The 20653-nt window shown below is 46.4% G+C and overlaps 1 protein-coding gene across 4 annotated transcripts in view; it reads left to right on the top strand.

The window, feature by feature from the left end:
- Positions 1-5945: 5945 nt before the first annotated feature.
- The window catches only part of Kalrn (kalirin RhoGEF kinase), a 592635-nt gene continuing 577927 nt past the window's right edge, over positions 5946-20653 (top strand). For 2 of the 4 annotated variants that reach the window (XM_076942861.1, XM_076942859.1), the window contains exon 1: positions 5946-6078. In XM_076942861.1, coding sequence (XP_076798976.1) covers positions 6006-6078 — 73 coding nt within the window. In that variant the 5' untranslated portion in view covers positions 5946-6005. The remainder of the gene's footprint in view (positions 6079-20653) is intronic. The other 2 variants (XM_076942866.1, XM_076942849.1) reach the window with 1 other exon arrangement.

Here is a 20653-nt window from a genome sequence, read left to right as displayed (position 1 = left end):
CAGAACTGAATGTTGGATTTTGTCACGCATTTAGCTTTTTCTCTTGAGATACTCATATGGCTTACTTTAAAATCATATTATGTATAATAACATAAACTGTATATGGTATATTTACATGTATATACCTGTCTTAGGATTACCATGACCAAGGCAACTCTTATAAGGACAACATTTAATTGGGGCTGACCTACAGGTTCAGAGGTCCAGTTCATTATCATCAAAGTGGAAGCATGGCAACATCCAGGCAGGCATGGTGCAGAATGAGCTGAGAAGTTTCACATCTTTATCCAAAGGAAGCCAGGAGCAGACTGTCTTCTAGGAGGCTAGAAGGAAGGTCTCAAAGCCCACCCCCACAGTGACACATTTCCTCCAACAAGGTGACATCTACTCCAACAAGGCCACACCTCCTAAAAGTGCCACTTCCTGGGCCAAGCATATTCAAGTTGTATTCTACAAGATAAAGATTTAATGATATCTACAAAATATTTGTACATTATTTACAAATAGATTCACATTCATGGGTAGCAGCACTTAGGTGCTCAGTGTATCTTTTGTGGGATACAACACAACTCCCAACATTTGGTAAGCTTCACTGATAGATTTTCAAATTAAAAGCTAATCTTGCTTCCTTGAAATAACCCCATCTAGTCATGATGCTTAGTGGTTTTTTTTATACATTATTGAATTTGATGTGCTAACATTTTACTAATAGTTAGTCATTGTCTTCATAAGTGATCGTGGGCTGTGGTATCCCACATCTTTAAATGGTCTTCATTTAGTTACATCATTAGGATAATGTGTTCACAAAAAATAGTTAGTAAATATTCCATTATGTTCACTTTCCTGGGAGGTGTTCTTATAGAAATTGTAGACAGAATCTCTTATAAGCATAACATATCAATAATAATAATAAAAAAAACCCTATGGCCAATGAGCTGAGGCAGGAAATACAAGGTGGGATGAGGTGGGACACTGGCAGGAAAAGAGAGGATTCTGGGAAATAGTGAAAGGTTCCACCGGACATGCTGAGGAGATTGATGCAAACCAGCAGGTAGCAGAACTCAGAACAGAATGAAGAGGAGATTTGCCCCAGGGTTAGGTGCATGAAGCTGAGGAGAAGTAACTAACCACGTGGAAGACAGAATAGTTTGAATACTTTGATTCAGTTAAATCACAAGGTAGTTGGGGAGTGAGCTAAAGCTTATGGCCTAGGCATTTATTAATAAATAATTAGTCTCAGAGTCATCATTCTAGGAGCATGGACGGGAAAGAGAAAAAACAAATTTATTTTTTACAAGGAATCACATCATTTTTTTTCTTAAATGTGTTGTAGAATTTACCACTAAAGCCTTGTAAATGCAAGTGGTTTTATGGAAAGATTTAAAAGCTACAAACAATTTCTTCAATGGCTATAGCTACCTATCTATTTCTTCTTGAGTGAACTTTCACAGTTGTTCCTTTGAAGCACTGCTGTTCATTTTGTGTAAGCTGCTAGATGTTTTAGAATAAACTTATTTGTTATTTCTCTATTGTGCTTTCTGTATCTGTCAAGCCTGTAGTGATGCCTCCTCTCTCACTAATGCTAATGCTCGCATTTGTTTTCTCTGTTATTTCATTATCACTCTGGCTAGAAGATTTTCTGTTTTTTTTTTTTTTTTTTTTTTTTTTTTTTTTAATCTCGCCAACCAAGTTTTAGATTTTTTTTTTTCCTTTTCGCCTGTATTGAGTTTATTGCCTTCTGCGCCAGTATTTTAAGTTTTCTGTTCTGCTTTAATGCCATTTGTTCCTTTGTAGACCTTTGTAATTATTACTGTGTATTAATTGCACTAATCAATGGTTTCAACTGACATTTTCGTGTGTGCCTCAGTTGTGAGAACTTCTTTTAAATAGCGTTCAGCGCTATAAAAAGTGTTGCTTCAGCTGCATCCCAAAGACTGTTTTTATGTTGTTTTCATTTTTATTCACTTAAGTCTTCCTCCTTATATCCCCTTTCATGTTTATTGATTTTGTTTGACATTTCATACGTGTATGTGATGTATTCTTATTCTTGTTACTTTCACCCTATCCTCTTTATCTCCTTCCATCCCTCTCATCCTTAACATCCCAAAGTTCTTGACTTCTGGTTTTGTTTTGTGACCCATTCAGTTTAACCAATCTGTGAACCATGATTGGAGTTGTTCACTGGAGCCTGTGGGGATGGGGGTCATTCTCGGGCACATAACTGGAAGGTCATGATTTCCTCACTTCCTGACTATGTCAATAGAAAATAATTCAGCTGTGAGCAGCTGGGCCCTCTGAGTTCCTTCTCCATCCATACCTGACTGTTCATCCTTTTGTAGATCCAGCCCACACATCTGCAGCTGTTGTGAATCTGTGTTATTCCACTTTAGTTATTGTTTTCTAAAGAGAATTATGTGTCTGCGCATAGGCATGTGCATGTGTGTGCATGTGCCAGGTAGAGTCCAGAAGAGGTTGCTGGATTCCCTGGAGCTGAACTTACAGGTGGTCGGTTGGGAGCTGCCCAGCATGGATGCTGGGAACTGACTCCAGCTGAGCTGCTTCCGACTCCTCTCCCTTGAGCTCTTACTTGATATGATTTATTTAGATGTTTGCATCTTGGTTTCCAAGTATTTCCCAAAGTTCTTGGATTTTTTTTTTTGTTATTGATTTTTAAATCATGTTGTGTCTGGAGAACATACGTTTTGTGATCTTCTAAAAGCAACATTTTTTGTGTGTTAGCACTATTTTAATCCCTTTGAATTTATTGAGACTTGTTTTATGGCTAACATTTGGTTTATCCTGAAATGCTACCCATTTACTTGGGGAGAAGCATGTTTATCTGCTGTTTGTAATGGGAGCTTTATAAATGTTTTGTAAATGTCAACATCGGGTGGATGGCACTGTTTAAATCTTCTGAAGATGACCTGTCTCCTCATTCTTTCAATTATTAAGAGGCACAGATATTAAATCTCTGGCTACAATTATGAAATTGTCTGCTTCTCCTTACAGGCTAGTTTTAGGGTTCTTATTGCTCTGATAAACACCACGAAGACAAACAACTTAAGAGGAAAGGGTTTATTTCAACTTCTGACTCTCCAGTCACACTCATCGCCTAGGGAAGTCAGGGCAGGGTATAAAGGTAGGAACTGACTCAGAGGCCACAGGGGAACTGTCCTTATTGGCTTGCTCCCATGGCTTGTTCAGCCTGCTTTCTTATACAACTCAGGATGATCCACACAGGGGTGGCACTGTCCTCATGGGTGGGGGGCTCACCCACAGCAATCATTAATGAGTACAATACCCCAGAGACTTACCTACAAGTCAATCTTATGGGGTAAGTTTCTCAGTTAAGATTCTGCTTCCAAGATATGTCTAAGTTTGTATTAAGTTGACAAATTCCAACCAACGTGAGTCCTGTCAGTTTTGCTTCATGTATTTTGAAGCCCCTTTCGAGGTACTAACACCTTTGGGATCAGCAATCAAAGTCTATCTGTTGGACTGAAATGCACATCTCTATTTGTAGTAAAAGTTTTTGCTCTGAAATCTTCTTTTCTGATCTTCATATAGCTATGAATATTTAACCTTTTAAATAGAAATCTAATAGAAAATTTGTGTCATCGTATGGGCGATAGTCTCTCACTTTAGGCTTTATCCTTTGAGATTTTGATAGGAACCTCCCTCTAAACATATAACATTTCTTGTGACCTGACTCTTAGCTTCTGGCTCTTTCCCTGCAATGGAAGCATCGGCAGTGACTTTGGTGTCATGGGCATGTGCAGGTGGGCAGGGGATAGGTGCAGACTGACAGTAAAGGAAGAATCACAAAAGACAAATGAACAGTATTCTCACGGTCAGAGAAGGTAGCAGGTTGGGGCATCTGGCTGTAAGCCAGTCAATTGGGGACAAAGGAATCCCATCTTATGGTTGTTGACTTGTAATCTCTTAGACACTACAGGGTCTGCTGGGTCTCAAGTTTGTATATAGGTCTGATAGGTGTACAGAAGTTTGGGTGTAGTTACTTTTTTTAAAAAATGGGTTTAGGGTTTTTTTTTTTTTGTTTTTTTTTGTTTTTTTTTTTTTTTTTAAATAAAAATAGGCAGAGAAAGTGAAAGAAAGGTGAGAGCAGAAAGTGTTGACTTAAAATCATGATTCCTCTCATTTGCTGCCAGGGTTACCCTGGATCTGGAGCAGCCCCAGATGCTTCGGCCCCAGGAGGGAGGCAGCACCAAATTAGATTGCCAGAGACAAACAGATCCAAGAGACTTGGAGTAATGGAGAAGAAGCCCTCAACTTAAAGCAAGCACCCGGTTTTCCCATTAGGTGCGTTCTAACACAGCAGGTCAGATACTGCCCCCTCTTCCCAACGCCTTGGGTGAGGCAGCAACAAATGGCCCTCAACACATCACATTAAGTTCTCAGGTCTGAAGATCCTGTTTTATGGCCACTAACATGCTACCGACTAATTATTAATTATTGCTTAAAAACCAATCAAACCGATCGCCACAATTCAATCATCACATTAATTACACTATACAACATCTGCTTTCTTTTCTTTCTTTTTTTTCTTTTACCCTTTTTTTTGGGGGGGGGGCTTGTTATCCGGTTTCTCCTCAGCCCTTCTTTCTACTTTAATTGAAATTCAGCTCGCTGCAACACCCCCTTTATCCAGGCCAACTGGATCTCTCCATTCACTGGAGAGAGAAGGACAGAACAGAGAAGGCCCCCCGGGATTAGGGAGTTTTGACAGCTGTCCAAGAGGAGCCCTGAGATGCGGGCCAAGGATCAGGGCAGGACAGAGACAAATGAGAGACACAAAAGAGCGACAGGACGGGAGAGATAGGCAGGGAGTCATCCACGAGAGGAATCAAACGGGACAAGGATTCTCTGAGCCGCTCAAGAGATGTTGAAGCGGGTGCTGAATGGGGGCAAAGAAGAACAGCTGAAAGGGGGAGACATAAGCAGGGATGGGGTGAGAAAGATCCGGGAGGCCTCAGAGGGCAGGGCGACCAGGGGCAGGTCAGGAAGGAGAGGGATGAAGTCCAGCCTCTAGGGACAGGCCAGTCGGACTTGGGGACTGAGGGGGGCTTGCTGCAGGAGGGGTGCAGGCAGGTCGGGGTTCCCAGCGCGCACCTGGGAGCAGGGTGGGGCGGGGAGGTGGCAGGACCCGGAGCGCGGCGGAGCGTGCGGCGGCCACAGGGTCCCCCGCGAGCCCGGAGAGCGCCCGGCGGCCCCGCCCTCCGCCCCGCCGCCTCCTCGGCCCGGGCTTTTCCTGCGGGGCTCAGGAAGCCGGCCTAGCGCGGCGCGAACAATAGCTCGGCCTGGGCTCCGGTAGGGCCGGCCCGGGCCGCGGGGAAGGGCGCGTCGCTCCGCGGGGCGCCCGTGGCAAAGCCCCGGGCCGGCGGGAGCGTCCCTTGCAGCTCGGCGCTGCCCGGGTCATTGTTGGCCCCGACCGAGGGAGCCGGAGTCCGGGAGGAGCCACGGGAGCCGCGGCGGCGGGAGCCAGAGGGGGAGCCCGAGAGCTCGCGAGCCAGCCAGGGAGCCGGGAGGGAGGCAGCGAGCAGAGCGAGCAGAGCGAGGGAGGGAGGAGGTAGGGAGCCAGGGAGGGTGGGAGGGAGGAGGAAAAATAAAGAGGAGAGAGCCGAGCGGGGCTGAACAATAGAGACGGGCGGACGGGCGAGGAGAGGCAGCTGCCGCTGCCGGGCACCGCGGGCGCGCAGGCAGCGGGGACCCCGGGCCGGCCCGGGCTAGACAGCAGGCGGCCAGCGCCCCGGGGAAGGGGACCATGGGGGAACCCGCGGCAGGCGCCCCAAGCCCGCCGCGCGCCGCCGCCTGAAGAGGCTCGGCGCCCCCCGCCGCAGCCCCCCGCCCCGCGCCCGCGCCCCGGAGCCCCGCGGCTGCCGGCTCCGTGGCCACGGCCGCCGCGCCCTCCGCCCACCGGGCGCCGCGCCGCCCTCGGCCCCAGGCTTCGCCGGCGCCCGGCTGCCCGCGGACGCCCTCCCCCAGTCATGAACCCCCCGGAGGGGGCATCGGAGGAAGGGGGAGCCGCCGACTCGGACGTGGACGCCTTTTTCCGGACAGGTAAGGTCGGGCAGGGTTCCGGGGACGGCGGCTGAGGGCGGCCGCCTCGGACGCGGTGTCTTCGGACAAGTTTGGGGACCGCAGGCTGGCTGCCGCCGGGGCATACGAGTCGGAGGCGGCCCCCCCCGCCCCCCGCGATCGTCGGGGCTGGCTGGAGTTGCGGAGGTTCACGTTGTTCTGGCGGTGCTGGCTGCGTTTTGGGGGAGGGTGTGGGGGCTGGGCGCCCCTCGGCATTCACCCCAGTTGCGGGAGTCTGTGTTGGGGAGGCGGGAGGCGGTCCCCTTGGGCCGCCTTCTCTGGGAGATGTTGGATCACTTTGCTGTGCGCCCCTTCAGCTACCGGTGTCCCGGCCCCTCCCTCGGCTCCCCACTTCCACAGTGCCGATCTGCGGGGCTCTTGGGTTGCCCTTCTTCCCTCCAGGGCTCGGGGCCCTGATGTGCAAAGAGGGGCAGCAGGGGTCGCGAGGTGCTCAGGCTGCAGACTGACAGGCTTGAGCTAGGCGAGGAGAGAACGTGCAGGGTGCGTGCGGGGAAGCGGCTTCTGGGACTTTGGACCCGCTGGGAGGATCGGAGGCACCTCGGACCCGCTGCTTGGTCCTTTCTCCATATTATGGAACGGATGAGTTTTACCTAGGAATCGCTTATTGCTGGAAGTGTGAGTTAGCGTCCCTCTCAATACACACCCACCAAATCTTTGCTTGCCTGCGGCTCGTAGAGCCCGAATAGCTTTCCAGCGCTTTGCGCCTCTGCACCTCCCAAGCAGCCTGTCTGTAGCTGCTACTGTTCGTTCCTCAGAATAGACACCGGTCACCCTCATCTCCTACCACCTGTAGCCCTATTTCAAACATCACCAAGGAGTCCCCATTTCCCCTGTACCTGTAGCTTCCACCAGCTCCGTTGTGCAGTTCCCCAGCTCCCCACACGTCTGCAACCATTTTGTCTGGAAATCTTTGTCCCAAGGACTCTGATAAGTTATGGGCGCACCACGCATCTGCTCGCCCTTCGAGAAAGTTGGATCAGAGGACATGAACTGGTGGGGGTCAGGGGTCAAGTTAGCTCTGGAGGCTGCACACCCATCTGTTCCCTAACCCTGTTGCTTTATCCTGGAGGACCACCCTAGGGAAGGGAGTCCGGGCTCTTTGTGGGGGAACTTGTGGCTTTGAAAGTCAAGACTTAATTGGCCCATATGGTCATCTCTAATTGGTCTGGGGAGGAAAGAGCTGGAGGACAGGAGTTGGTGCCAGGGTCTGGGAAAGGGGAAGAGTCTCCTGTCATCCATTCCTGCTTCCAGGGCTCAGCTTGCCCTCCCTCCGTCCTCCATCTCTGGAGTCAGCATTTTCACTTTCCTCCTCCTCCCCCATCCCCCTCTTTTTTTCTCCTGCTCCTTCTATCTTAGACATCAAAGCATGGATTCTAAAGAGGTGCCTGCCTCCGGTTTATAGTCCTGAATCCAGGGAAAGAGACTCTGGGAGCTAAGACATCAAGAAACATGTCAGGACGTCTCCTAGACCCCGCTCACATCCACCCCAGCCATGCTAAGCAGCTGTATCTTCTAGCTCTGGGGAAAAACCACCATGATATGAATTCATAGTCTACCCTGAAGTATGAACTTATGTTCTTCATCCCCTCCTCTCCCCTTCCCTTCTTTCCCCTCCCCTCTCCTGTCCTCTCCTCTTCTCTCCTGTCCTCTCCTGTCCTCTCTTCTCCTCTCCTGTTCTCTCTTATCCTCTCTTCTTCTTTTCCTCTTCCTGTCTTCCTTACTTTTTTTGATAGGCATTTATTTTGTAGCTTCCAATTCTAGAGACTTGTTAGTTAATTTGTTATGTTCCCCAGTGCCTTTCAAATAGTTTACATTGCCTGGGCTAGTCTCAGACCACAGAGTAAGAAGTGGGCTGGGGTCGGCTTCCTATTGGGGTAATGTTCTTCTACAGGGCAGTTTTGCTGACTTCAAGGATGTGGTGGCAGCCGTGGTGGTGGAAAGAGAGGCTAGATCTCATGTGCATTTAGAATCAGAGACATTTTACATCCTCTATACACAAACCTGCAAGTGATTGATGACCTGTGACAAGCTGTAAAGGGGTAAGTCTAGAGTAGTGCTTTTCTGCCTCGTGGCCTTCTGTGTTCTGACCCTTGGCCTTCACTCCACTTGCAGCCATCGCAGAGGCTCCTGTTGGGGATTCTTAAGTCTGGACAGACCATGTTTCTCAACCTTTTCCTTTTTGATTCATGTCTTCTGTGAAACATAGCTCTGTACCTGGATGGCTGGCTGGATTATAAATTTATTCAGTTGAACAACCAAAAAACCATCAAACAGATTGTCCAAAGTTTCCCCCACCAGGATTACCCCCATCTTTGTGGTGGAGAAATTTGCATGTACAAAGACCAGACTGACAATTACTTTGTCAAAACCCTGGCATACTGTGTCTCTAATTAGGCGTGTTTTAAATAATTTAGTCAGTTTACTTGTCTTGCCTACCTGCTTTCTGGTTATTTGGATTTTTTAGTTCTCATGACCAACTGATTAAATGAGGTTCCCAGTATCTCATTTCTTTGCATTTATAAGGATATAGAACCAACTATGCTCCCCCACACTATCCTACAGTCTAGTATGATACCCTATAGTATAGATTGTATCTATAGCATAGTATAGTATCCTACAGTATAGATTGATACAGTCCTGATTGTTTTCCTAAGAATTCTGTTTCAAGCCTGACAAAGTATGTTACAGGGTTTTTCTTTTGTTACAGGCTTCACATTTTAGTCAAATCGTAACCTTTTACTGGTCATGGTTGTAAGGCCGAAAAAGGAGATAGGTCAGTGCAGGACTGGGACAAGAAATGACTGACCACAAGGTCGTTCTAACACCTACTGGGAATCTTCTGCTGTCCAGGGTGCTGTGGAACACAGAAGAAATAGTCACAGTAGTTTCTGTCCTCAAGAAGTTACAGACTGCTAATTAAGTGATTGCTGAAGGTTAGGGTGCTGTGACTTAAGAGCTGAACCAGAGAAGGCGGTGCCTAGGGTGGTCTTGGAAGTGGGCGGGGCAGGGAGATTGGGCAAAGATAAAAAGGATGGGGTTTTGAGGAGACTGGGCTGACTGAGGGGAAAGGGTAGTTTAGTGAGGGGGAGGGACAGGGTTGGCTAAAAATAATAGGAACAAATAAGAGAATCCTGAAACCTTCTGAAGAGGAGTTTGGACATGATTCAAAGGGAAAAGGGAGTCACTGCTGGTCTTCAAGCAAAGACACATCATAAAGTAGTGTTTGGAAAGATTAGTCCAGTGGAGATATTATTAATGAAGTAAAAAAAAAAAAAAAACAATAAGGATAAGATCAAGGGAGATGATGAGATCATCCAAGAATGAGGTGGAGGCCGGGGGCTTGCCCTGTGTTGATGGCAGAAAGGATAGGGAGTCAGGGCTGACTCTGAGACACACCATGAGAGGTAGACATGCTGGGTTTTCCTGACACTAGTGATGTGGAGAGAGGGAGCTGGCTTGAGAGCCCAAGAATGGGGGAACCCAGCTGATTGACGTGCTCACGTTTACATATGAAGAGTTGGATGTGGACATCAAGTCATTTTTGAGCAGGACGTGAGGACTCAAGGCACGGACGTCTAGGAGTGGTCCTGATGATTTGGAAGCATGGTGTACTTGCAGCTTCCAGAAGGAGGGAGTGGAGGAAGTAGGACCAGGAGGTCTCATTTTGGGAATGGCAGGAAGGAGTCTGGATCTTGGAGGCCACGGGAAGTCTGTGTGAGCTCTGATGTGATTATGGGGCAGACAGGCTGAACAAGAAGAATAGAAAAACCAAACCCTGGTTGCTGATTCTGGGTGCACAGGATCAGAAGGAGCACTCAAGGTGGGCATTTGGGATGGCAAATAGGATATAGGCACATGAAGTTTATCAGCAAGAGACAGGATGAAACATGACTGTCAGAAAAGGAGTTTTGAGTTTTGAGTTTTTGTCATAGGTAGTTTGTGGAGAGAGAGAGAGAGAGAGAGAGAGAGAGAGAGAGAGAGAGAGAGAGAGAGAGAAAATGAGCTAGCTGTGGAGACAGAAGTGGCTGCGTGGGATCCCAGAGACGAGACAGAAGAGTAGGCTCCATAACACAACTCATAGCTTAGCTTTGGTGAGCAGAAGAGAAAGCTCTTTCTTTAAAATGCAAAGGCAAAAGGCTAAGGAAAAAGAAGTTGCTGTGAGCTCTATGTCCAACTCTTTGTTGAGCCTTGGTTTCGCACCCAGACATTTTCAATGGGAAAGACACTTACCTGGGCTTTGGCCAAGCTCAGCTCAGCTCAACTCAGCTTTCTGTGTGTGTTTCCAACTTCACAAACCACCATAACCTATCCACTTTCTTCTCTATTCTCTAAGTGGCATCTTTTCTTTCCCAGTCATGATGTTTAAAACCTTGGCATTCATTCGAAGGATCTCCCTCCTTTATCAAACCTTGCTGCACAGTCCTGCATAGTTAGCAGTTGCTCATCCTCATGGCCCAAGGCCATGCCCCCATGGACTCCTTTTAGAGCCCCCTTCTCATCCTTCTAAGTCTGTCCCACCTCTGCCTTGTACCTGGGGCTGATAACACTCCCTAACACACCTTTTCACTTGTTACTGTCTAGTTTATGAAGCTGCAGTAACTCCCCAGTGTCTATGGGTCAGGTCCATGCTTAGCTGCTTGGTTGTAGCCAGCATTCCTCCCCACTGTCTAAGGCATTTTTACTATTATTGATTCATTCCCAGCCTACTTCATAGCCTCCAAATCCAACACATTCTTCAAGATTTGTGTTCTGTCTTTTTTGAAAGCGGTTACAGTTTACGACTACCCCTGTAAAACCTCAGTGTCTATATTCTCACTGAGTCAGTGGCATTGTATTATTGTTTAGCCTTTTCCAATGTATAGGACCCATTTCCCCATTAAAATTATTTATTTATTTATTTATTTTGGAGTTAAGTACAAAGTCTTTAAAATACCTTACACTTCATCAAAAATTTTATCTCCCTCAGAGATATAACAGACAGAGCCAGATGTAAGCAGTTGTTGAATCTAGGTTATGGTATGTCTTACTCACTGTATCATTCCTCAAACTTAGGTAATAACTCCATCCCAATTGTATAGGAAGACAAGTTATTGTCATTCCAGATCACAGAAAAGGAAGACTTTGAAATAACCACATACTTTGTGTGCAATTCTTTGAGTAAATATCAGTAGGTTCCTGAGAAGAGAGGGATCCCCTTACCTCTTTCTGCAGAAAAGGAAAACATCTCTGTTTTCCTTAGGGTTTTATTGCTGTGAAGAGATACTATGACCAAGGCAACTCTTGTACAGGACAACATTTAATTGGAGGGTTGCTTACAGGCTCAGAGGTTCAGTCCATTATCATCAAGGTGGGAGCATGGCGGTGTCTAGGCAGACATGGTACTGGATGAACTGAGAGTTCTATATCCTGTTCCAAAGGCAAACAGGAGAGGACTGTCTTCAGGTAGCTAGGAGGAGGGTCTTAAAGCCCTCCCTCACAGTGACACACTTTCTCCAATAAGGCCGCACTTCCTAATAGTGCCCCTCACTGGGCCAAGCATATTCAAAGCACCACAATCTCCTTTGGCATTACTCTTGACACACCATAGGGGTTCTGTTGCAATGATAAAACACCATGAGCAAAAGCAGCTTGGGAAAGAAAGGGCTTATTTCAGCTTACAGTCCCTATCATGGTCCATTACTGAGGTAATGTCAGGATGAGAATTTAACAGGGCAGGAACTTGGAGGCAGAACTCACACCAAGGCCGTGGAAGAGTGCTTACTGATTTGTCCTTTCCCCTTGCTTGCTCAGCTTGTTTACTGTACCCTCCATGTACCACTTTCTCAGAGGTGGCACCACCATAATGGTCTGGGTTCTCTCACATCAGTTGTTAGTCATGAAAATTTCCAGTCAGCCTTGCTTACAGTCCAGTCCTTTGGAGTCATTTTTCTCAATTCAAATTTCTTCTTCCCAGATGACCTGACCTAATGTCAGACTGACATAAGACTATCCAGCATACTCAGCTCAATGCTTATTGTATTTTAAAAATCCTCTTCTGTCTTCTTCAGTCATCAATTGGACATTTAGTCATTTGCTTGCTCAGGGATTTCTGGAGGAGTATTGAGAGGACTTTGTGTTTCTGGAGAGAGAGAATGTTGTATTATAGGTAGGTGATTTCTGTGCTAATCTATTTCAGAATATATCACTAGTGTTCAGCACTACCTCTGTAAGGTTGTGGAAGCTGGACTTTGTCCTTGTATCATGGGCTGCCAATACGATAGTTATTGGCAGTTCTGTCCAGCTATATTTGAATGTCCTTTAAGGAAAGAGAGGAGATATTGGGATGAATGAGGGCTAGAGAAAGAAGTGGGGTTACAAGTATGAAAACCCTTGCTGCTTGTAAACCTCAGACCCAGAGCAAATGCACTTAGGGGTCTTCTTAGACTCTGTCCAACAAATACTTCCCAGAGTTCTCCTAAGTGTACTTGGCCTTGATCTCTGGAGGTAGGCAGTCTAGGGTAGCACAGTGGTTCTCCGCCAGGAGCAATGCTACTTCACACCAGAGAGCATCTGCCAATGTCTGAAGACTTTATTTATTTATTTATTTATTTATTTATTTATTTATTTATTGGTTGTCATAACTCATGAAACAGTTTGCTGTAGACTTCTAGTTTGTAGTCAGATCCTAAGTGCTGCTAGATATCTTACAGTGCACAGGACAACAAAGAACCACCCAAATGAAACCTGCCATCAGTAGTCCTGATGGGGGAAGATAACCCTAGAGTAGCCGGAATGCTTTTGCCTTGGATCAGATAAATGCAGTACTGACTAGGGGTTTGCTCTTGGGTAAATCACTTACTGTCACTCATCTTCAGGAGGTTTCCAAAAACAGGAGTAATAAAACTTGTTTTACAGTTTGAGGTGCTTAAGTAGAAGAGTGTAAAGCGTCTGGTGATGTTTGGGGACAGTGGCAACTCAGGAAACCCTAGTAACTAGGGCTTAGTTGTTAGTGCCATCTTGTGCCTGCTGTTGTACTTATGCAGTGGGCACCTCTGGATGGCTGCTAGGCAGAGTTTCACATGCTCGGGGAAGGTGCCAGAACAGCAGCATGAGGGGAGCAAGGAGCCTTGCCTGCCTGTGGACTCAGGAGGCTGACTTTAGGCCTCTTGCCTTCAGTCACTTGTCTAACAAATACATATTGAGTGTCTACTGCAGTCCCACTCTGTGGAAGTATATAAAACCATCAAAGGAAGGACCGTGGAGCAGGAGGGAAACGGATATAAATATAAATATCCTCCCTCTGGGAGCACTCGGACTTAATGGGCTGAAAGGGGAGAAAAAGTCTGTGAAGGAAGGTCATGCTCGAGAGCAGGAAGGTGATCCTCCTTTTTGCTCCCTGCTTATCTGAATGACTTGTCCATGTGACTTTGACATCTACATAGGATGGGGATAACAATCCCTTCAGCTGCTGTTCCCTCAGAGGGTTGTCGAGTGACTCAAATAAGACACAGTGAAAGGGCTTTATATGTTGTGCAACGGATACCCAAATCTCTGCAGATAGTTATTCCAAATGGAGCATCCTGTTTCTCTAAGTGCCTCTCGACAGGCAGTATCTTATTTAATCTGACCTCCACAGGACTGTTCAGTCTGTGAGGAGAGGTAATCCTAATCGTTCTTTTTCAAGGGGACTGGGTGGGCCATTCTATTACAACAGGTCAGGGCACTTCTATTTTTAACTGTTACACAAAGGAGCAAATGTCGTAGCCCCCCCCACCCCCCTGCAGCCCCTTCCCATGCCCTGAGCCACATGGCCCCAGCCACTGAGAGATGCTGGTGAGATTAGGCTGGCTTGTTTCTGCTGAGCCTCAGGTGGGTGCAGAGGATTGGTCTCTTCCCGTTCCTTCTCTGTGTGTAGCTGAGACTCTTCCTACCACTCCTTGTGTGGATGACTGGCAGGAGAGTAACTAGGAAATGACTGACAGCCATAGAGTTGTTGGATCAATAGAACTGCTTGAAGTCGTGTCTGCTGAGGAGCAAAGGAACAGAAAGAAACTGTTGGGAGGACAGAGATCTTCATTCAGGAAGGCAAGGAAGAGACTTGGAGAATTAGCTTTGTCTCCTCCCTTTCCACCCCCATAGCATTTTTGGCAGTGAGTCAGGTACTTGCTAGAGAACACGGATGCCTGGAGTAAACAAGCTAAGGAGTACACAGTGATGGGTGCTGCACACACTTACAGGTGTGCTTATGTCTTCAGCTGGTACTGGAACTGGAGGGAAAGCTAGAGAGAGTCACATTCCCAGGCTGAAGACCAATAGGAGACAATGCTCAATGGGCAATGGTAACAGTCTAGTGGACATGACCCAGAGGATGCAGGTAGAGGATGAATGGGAGCGGAGGCTTAGAAGTGGGTGGGGACCGCACTGATTGATTGCTTCGCCAAGCATTTACTGGGCTCCTAGAGCATGAGTGTTTTGAATGGGAGGTCAATGAGTTGGCTCTTTCTGCAGTTGGTTTAAGGAGTTTGTGAATTTCTCTGAACATGGGCAGTGGCGTGGAATATGAATCCGAGAGCTCTGTGGAGGTTCTCTTAGAATGGAGGAAGAGACTTCTGGTTGGGAAAGATAGACAAGCAATGGAGGCGAATTTGTGGAGGCTGAGCCCACAGGACCTGACAAATTGGATGTAGAGGTGTCGAGGAGGTTGGGGGTCAGGGAATAGAGGTGCCCCTGGAAAATCAGGAGTTGGGAAACAGGGAAGCAGCTGTTGGGGCAGGGAGGGGTGGGGGATTTGGAGAAATTGCCTTGGGACATGTAGCATTTCAGGTGGCAGTGGACAGCTAAGGGATGTGTTGGTTCAGTACATGGATATCGAAGGGAGTCTGGAGCCTTGGAGGGAGGCCAGTCAGAAATATAGATTTTGGAGATATCTGAAAGAAGCTGTGGCTGGAGCTATCAGCATAGATGAGCTAATAAATGAAAAGCTTCCACCGACCTAAGGGCGGAAGGCCAAGGGCAGAACTGCAGATTGAAGCAAAGGGCTGGAAGAGAACCAGGAGACCTGGGGTTTGGAGGGAAGCAGGTGATCTGTAGGGCTTCATGTTGCCGGGAAGCTGAAGAATATGGGGCTGAGCAAACCAGCCACTGGTTCCTCAGTCCGAGAGATCATTGGTAACTGTGAGGCTAGTGTCAGTCCTCTATGGGGGGGTGGTGGTGGGGTGGAGCTGAAGTTGCAAAGGGAATGGGGAGCGAGTGGATGTGGAGGAAGCGGTGGGTGTGCATAGAGATGACTCTTTGCAAAGGTTTGGCTGTGAAGGGAAGATTAAAAATAGTGAAGTAGCTGGATGGAGACCAGAGTTGAGGGAAGGCTTTTTTTAGGTGAGGAAGATACGGGAATACCTGAGGCAAGGAAGAGGGAGAAGGCACACAGGAGGCAGAGAGTGAGTGTTTAGGAAGGAGAAGATGGATCAGGGAGGGCGGTCCTGGATGAACATGGATACTGTTTTGTGCTACGTGGGCTCCAACTTAGGCCCTCTGGTGTTCGGGGCAAGTGCTCTCTACCATTCAACTAAATTCCCAGCCTCAGCTTGAAGGGGCAGATCTCAAGGTCAGCCAAAGGGTCTGCCTTGGTCCATAGGAAGATGCTTCTTGCTCAGGGACCAGATGGAAGGTAGACCTCAGTAAAATCACTGGTTAGCCAGGACCCAAGGATACAAACTGCTGAATGAACAGCTCCTGCAGAAAGAATCTCTCTCGTCAGGGGTCAGGATGTGCAATCTTTGAAGCGTGTGGTCCAGATGAAGTGACCCTCTGAGGCCTTTGGGTAGAAAAGCTGGGAAGCAAGGCCTGTAGAGCCACAGTTAGCATTCCTGAAGTGGATCTGCTCTAGGCTACTGGGCCCAGAAGATTCACCTTCTGTGGAAAACCAGGAAGGCGAGTGCTGGAGTGGGGTGCACTGAGGGGAGTACAGGGATTTGGCTCAGGCTAGGTCTCTGGGCAGCTTCTTATAGAGGGGTTGAGCCCGGGCCACCAGGAGATGGCACCAATCACAGCTGGCACAAAGGGATCACAGTCATCCTCTACACACAAGGAAGAAGATGCCATATCCTAGTTCTTGTCCCTAAAGTGTTCCCTCCAAGTCTGTCATAGGGAGAAACTTGAACTGTCATTAAGGAAAACACTCCATTTCATCAAAGGATTCTCCGTGGTCCTATATAGCTTAACAGAGTAGAAATCTGGGTGCTGTTACTGACCAGAGGGAGACCAGGTTTATCTCCCTGGGAGCAGAAGGAGATGGAGTTTCCTGAGATGTGGGCCAGTCCCACAGTCAGAATCTCCCAGCTGAACAAGAACTTAGTAAACATGAGACTGTGTGAATTATAACTTCTAAGTACTGGTGTTTTCATCCATAAGATGAATATTAAAAGTCCTTTCCTCTCAAGACTGCTTGGTGTTTCTGGATATGTAGAGCATTTGACAGTTACATTCATATTATAAATAGCCATATAGCTTACATTGCTAGCAGTATAATATGGTTATATGTATGACTGGCATGACTATATTACATATATAACATTATTGTATTGCCGGTTAGATGAGTCCTTTTATATTCTAAATTACAAAAATTGTGACATTCAGTAGGATCCCCCCTCCCTCCTTCCTTCCCTCCCTCTTTCCCTTCTTCCCTCTCTCCTTTCCTCTGTCCTTCTCTCCTTGCCTTCTTCCTTTCATTTGCCTCTCTCTCTTCTTTCCTTCTTTTACTGTGCAGAGTTAGGTAGGGATGTGATATTTAAGCTTGGAGTTGCATTTATTTTAGGCAAAACAGGCAAGGATAAGGGCTGTGGTTAAAAATCTCACCTTCTACACTCTTACCCCACACTCCTGGGACAGTGAGCCTCCTGGGGTGGGGGTAGCAGGCACAGTCGAGTTGGCAGCTGGACAGTGAGCCTAGAAGGGGTCCTGGAGGCTGACAGATGGTTAATTGGATATGACAAAGGGGGCTGAGAGGGAGGGGTCTAGAGTTCCAGTGGGATTTCCATCCCTGTCTACTTACTGTTCTGGAAGGGAGGGTGTGGGCAAGGAGGAGCTGATCGTCAACAGTTGGAGAAGGAGATTGGCCAGACTCCCTGTTGGGATGGTGGCTATTGAAGATGTTCCATTGGAATAATGCCACAGCTTTAGATCAGAGGGAAAGCACAGGACTCCCAGCCCCTTCCCAGTATCTCAGTGCACTGGCACAGCACATGCTCAGATACTATAGTCTAAGGAGGTGCTTGACCACCTATGGGGCAGAATGGTTTTCTAGGGAGAGGGTGCATCGTGTGATGACAGTGAAAAGGATTAGCAGCCTCACCAGGATGTATGTGGAGAGGGGTCACGGGGTCACCCCTGTTCAGTGGTAAAAAACGAACACAGAGACTACAGACAGCCATTCAGGGAGTTTGGCGGGGAAAGCAAAGAGACAAGTTAAATGGTATCAAAACAACATCTTTAGAGCATTTGATAGTATTATTTTTTTAATTACAGGTGTGTGAAATTTTGGATTTATACATGTGATTTTTTATGTACACATATTAAACTTTGGAAAAATATTTTAGTTTTCAGGTCTAGTGAGGTTGTAGGGTTTGTTTGTTTGTTTGTTTTTGTTTTGTAGAAAACCTTTAAATGTTTGAAAAAAGACACAGAAAGAGACAGTGGTAGAGACTGAACATGTTAAGCAATAGAATGGCTGTGGGAAGAGAATCAGGATGGCTTCCATCACAGCCAAAAAAAGAAAGAAAAAAAAAAGGATGAGATTCCTAGGGCTAGTTCTGGAAGGGATGCTGACTGCTCTGTGGATATGTGGGAGTCTAGTTGGTCTCCTAGTCAGAGGCTAGAGATGTTATTAAGCTGACCTGAGTTGTCTTTGTGCAGGAGCACCAAGATCAAGCACTGGGAGCTTGGGGAGAGAGGAGCCAGGCTGCACATATTCTTTGGAGAATGAATGGCAATTGCATAAACAGATGATCTCTGCAATGATGTCAGAGTGGACCAGCATGCCGATCCATCCTGTGGGCTCTAGGTTGGGAATAAAAGTAGGACTCCTATGTCTCTGGCTGGTGTCTTGGACACTGAGTCTGGAGTGGTAATGAGGTACATAGCCTTGTTTGAACAGCAGCACTGTCACAAATCCTTATAGAAACCAGTGGCCCCAAGACCACCTGGAGGCCTTGGCTTGGACAATGTCCGTGTCTGTATGCAGCAGCTGTACTGTGTATACATTTTGCTTTGGACTTCTCTATATTTTCAGCACCCAGCTGAGTGCCTCACAAATAATAGTTGCTTAACTATTATTTGTTGGCCTGATTTTTCTTTTCTCACAAAAGCTAATTATTGGTGTGTATGCCATTTGGGAGTTACTCAATGCTGTGTGAAGGAAATAAAAATAATTTTTGTGGACAGGCAATTCTACCTTAAACAAAGAGACTTGTAAAATCAACACTGTGGAATGTAGCTATTTTTTGAGTCTGAATTAGTCAGAGGGGATCCTTTGGACCACTTGATTATAAATATCCACATATTTCATAAGCACTGGAAAAGTAGATACAGATGCATGCTGGGTGTGGTTTTTGTTTGTTTGTTTGTTTTATTTTTGGAAAATCCCAGTAGGAAAGTGCGAATGTGCAAATGGATCTCCTAGTCAGTACTGAGGGGATGACAGACGAGCTGGATGCTGAGAGAGCTGCTACACATGGTAGCTCATGGTCCTTTTCCTTGAATAGTTTTTGGTCTTGGGTTGGGAAAAAAATGGCCAGAGATCAACCAGAAAGGGAATTTCACGCACGCCTTGATCCACATGATATGTTTTTTACTGCCATTAAGTTTAACACATTTAAATAGGAAGACAAAGAAAGATCGGTTTTAAGGTATCCTTTTACAGAACACTTAGCTTTTCCTATCTCAGGGATGTTAGCAGGATCACCCTTGTTACAGTGCTGTTTAGTGTAGTGGGTTGAGAACATGCGTGTGAGAGATGCAAAAGCTGCTGTGATACCAACTGCCCAGAGAATGCATGCCTAAAAACTTGACACGTCTCCTTCTGCTCTTATGTCCATTGCTTGCTTTTGATTATTGACTTAAGATAATAAACAAATGTTGAAGTGATGGTTAGAACTGTGTGAACTGAGTCACTCCACTCTTCCACTTAATTTAAACATAAAATACACCAGTACCCGTATCTCATTGTACAAAGCAAGACAGTCATAGACCAAATAACTTTTGTATGAGGATAGGAAAACAGAAGATTCCTCAGTTGTGTGAAAGGTAAAGATATTGATACTTTGTATAATAATATTTATATAGAACAGTTGTATAGAAGATATTATTTCCTCCCCCATAATATTTTGATGAATTTAACAGATAGATGTTCCTGCTGTACATATAGATATGTGTTTACATAAATACACAGCTCTCTTTTATGTGACAAAAAAAGAGAATCATGCTATGTGTGCTATTTTGCAAGTTGTTTTTAATCACTTTATAGTCACGGGCAGCTCTTCCATGTCAGCACACCTATCTCCTTTGTTTTAAGAGCTATGTTACATTTTGTTGTGTGCTACATTTCATTTACCTGTCTCCTAAGGATAGACATTTATAACCAAGATTTTTCATGGACTAGGACTAGATTTTTTTTTCCTTTATTCGATGCTATTTAGTTCAAATCATACAAGAAGGGCCACTCATTTCCCACCCCACCCCCCTCTCTGATCCTTTTCAACGGTGACTAGGACAACTGTGGGTTCTAGATTTTTTTTTTTTTCTGCTTTTATCCTCAGGAGAGAGGGGAACAGCCTGTCCTTGTTGTCTAAAGATAACTTCCTGTGGAATGTTTAAGGATGCTTTGGTAGTGACATTTAGGCTAGTGGTGGAATCTCCTTTTGGTCTCTTTTACAGTGTATATTAAGTGAATTAAGAGCCAGGTTCTGGGTCCAAATTAGCCCTTCAAGGCCACATGCATTTTGTGAGCTTCAGTGCATGATAACTCTGATACCACAGAGTGTACATGCAAATGCAGTTGTCTGCCCTTGGTTAAGATCACCCAAGGATGTGATCCAGGCCTAGGTTTCCACTCCCCCCCCACATACACTAAATAGCTTCGTGAATTGGCCAAGCCAGGTCATGTTCCTGTTTTTACAGATGGGACCTCTCTTTCCTCATTTGAAGAAAGAGGTCAACGTACTTCCCTGCCATACCTCACGGGAATAGTGTGAGATAGACTGAGGGGCAGAAGGAAAGTGCTTTGAAAAAGCAAAATCGCTGACTCTGTGAGAAGGGGTTCTTGTCAGTTCTCCTCCGGGGTCTCCTCTGGTTTTGAGTGTGGTTGAAAGCTGAGCTAGGGGACTCGGGTAGAAGCAACAGCTTGCTCTGCACTCAAGGACTGCAGTTTTTCATGTCTGGTAGGAAATTGGCAGCGATGGAGTTGGAGCGAAACATTTCGTGATATGTTCTGTTTGCTTTTGCAAGAAATGCTCACAGGAGAGAGTGGTCAGTCTGCCTGCCGAGAGCCGAGAGCCGCTAGAGG

The sequence above is a fragment of the Arvicanthis niloticus genome, chromosome 12 (genome assembly GCF_011762505.2).
Source record: "Arvicanthis niloticus isolate mArvNil1 chromosome 12, mArvNil1.pat.X, whole genome shotgun sequence".
Lineage (NCBI taxonomy): Eukaryota > Metazoa > Chordata > Mammalia > Rodentia > Muridae > Arvicanthis > Arvicanthis niloticus.
The sequence above is the reverse complement of the archived record's forward strand: the minus strand, read 5'-3'. Positions and strand labels throughout refer to the sequence as shown.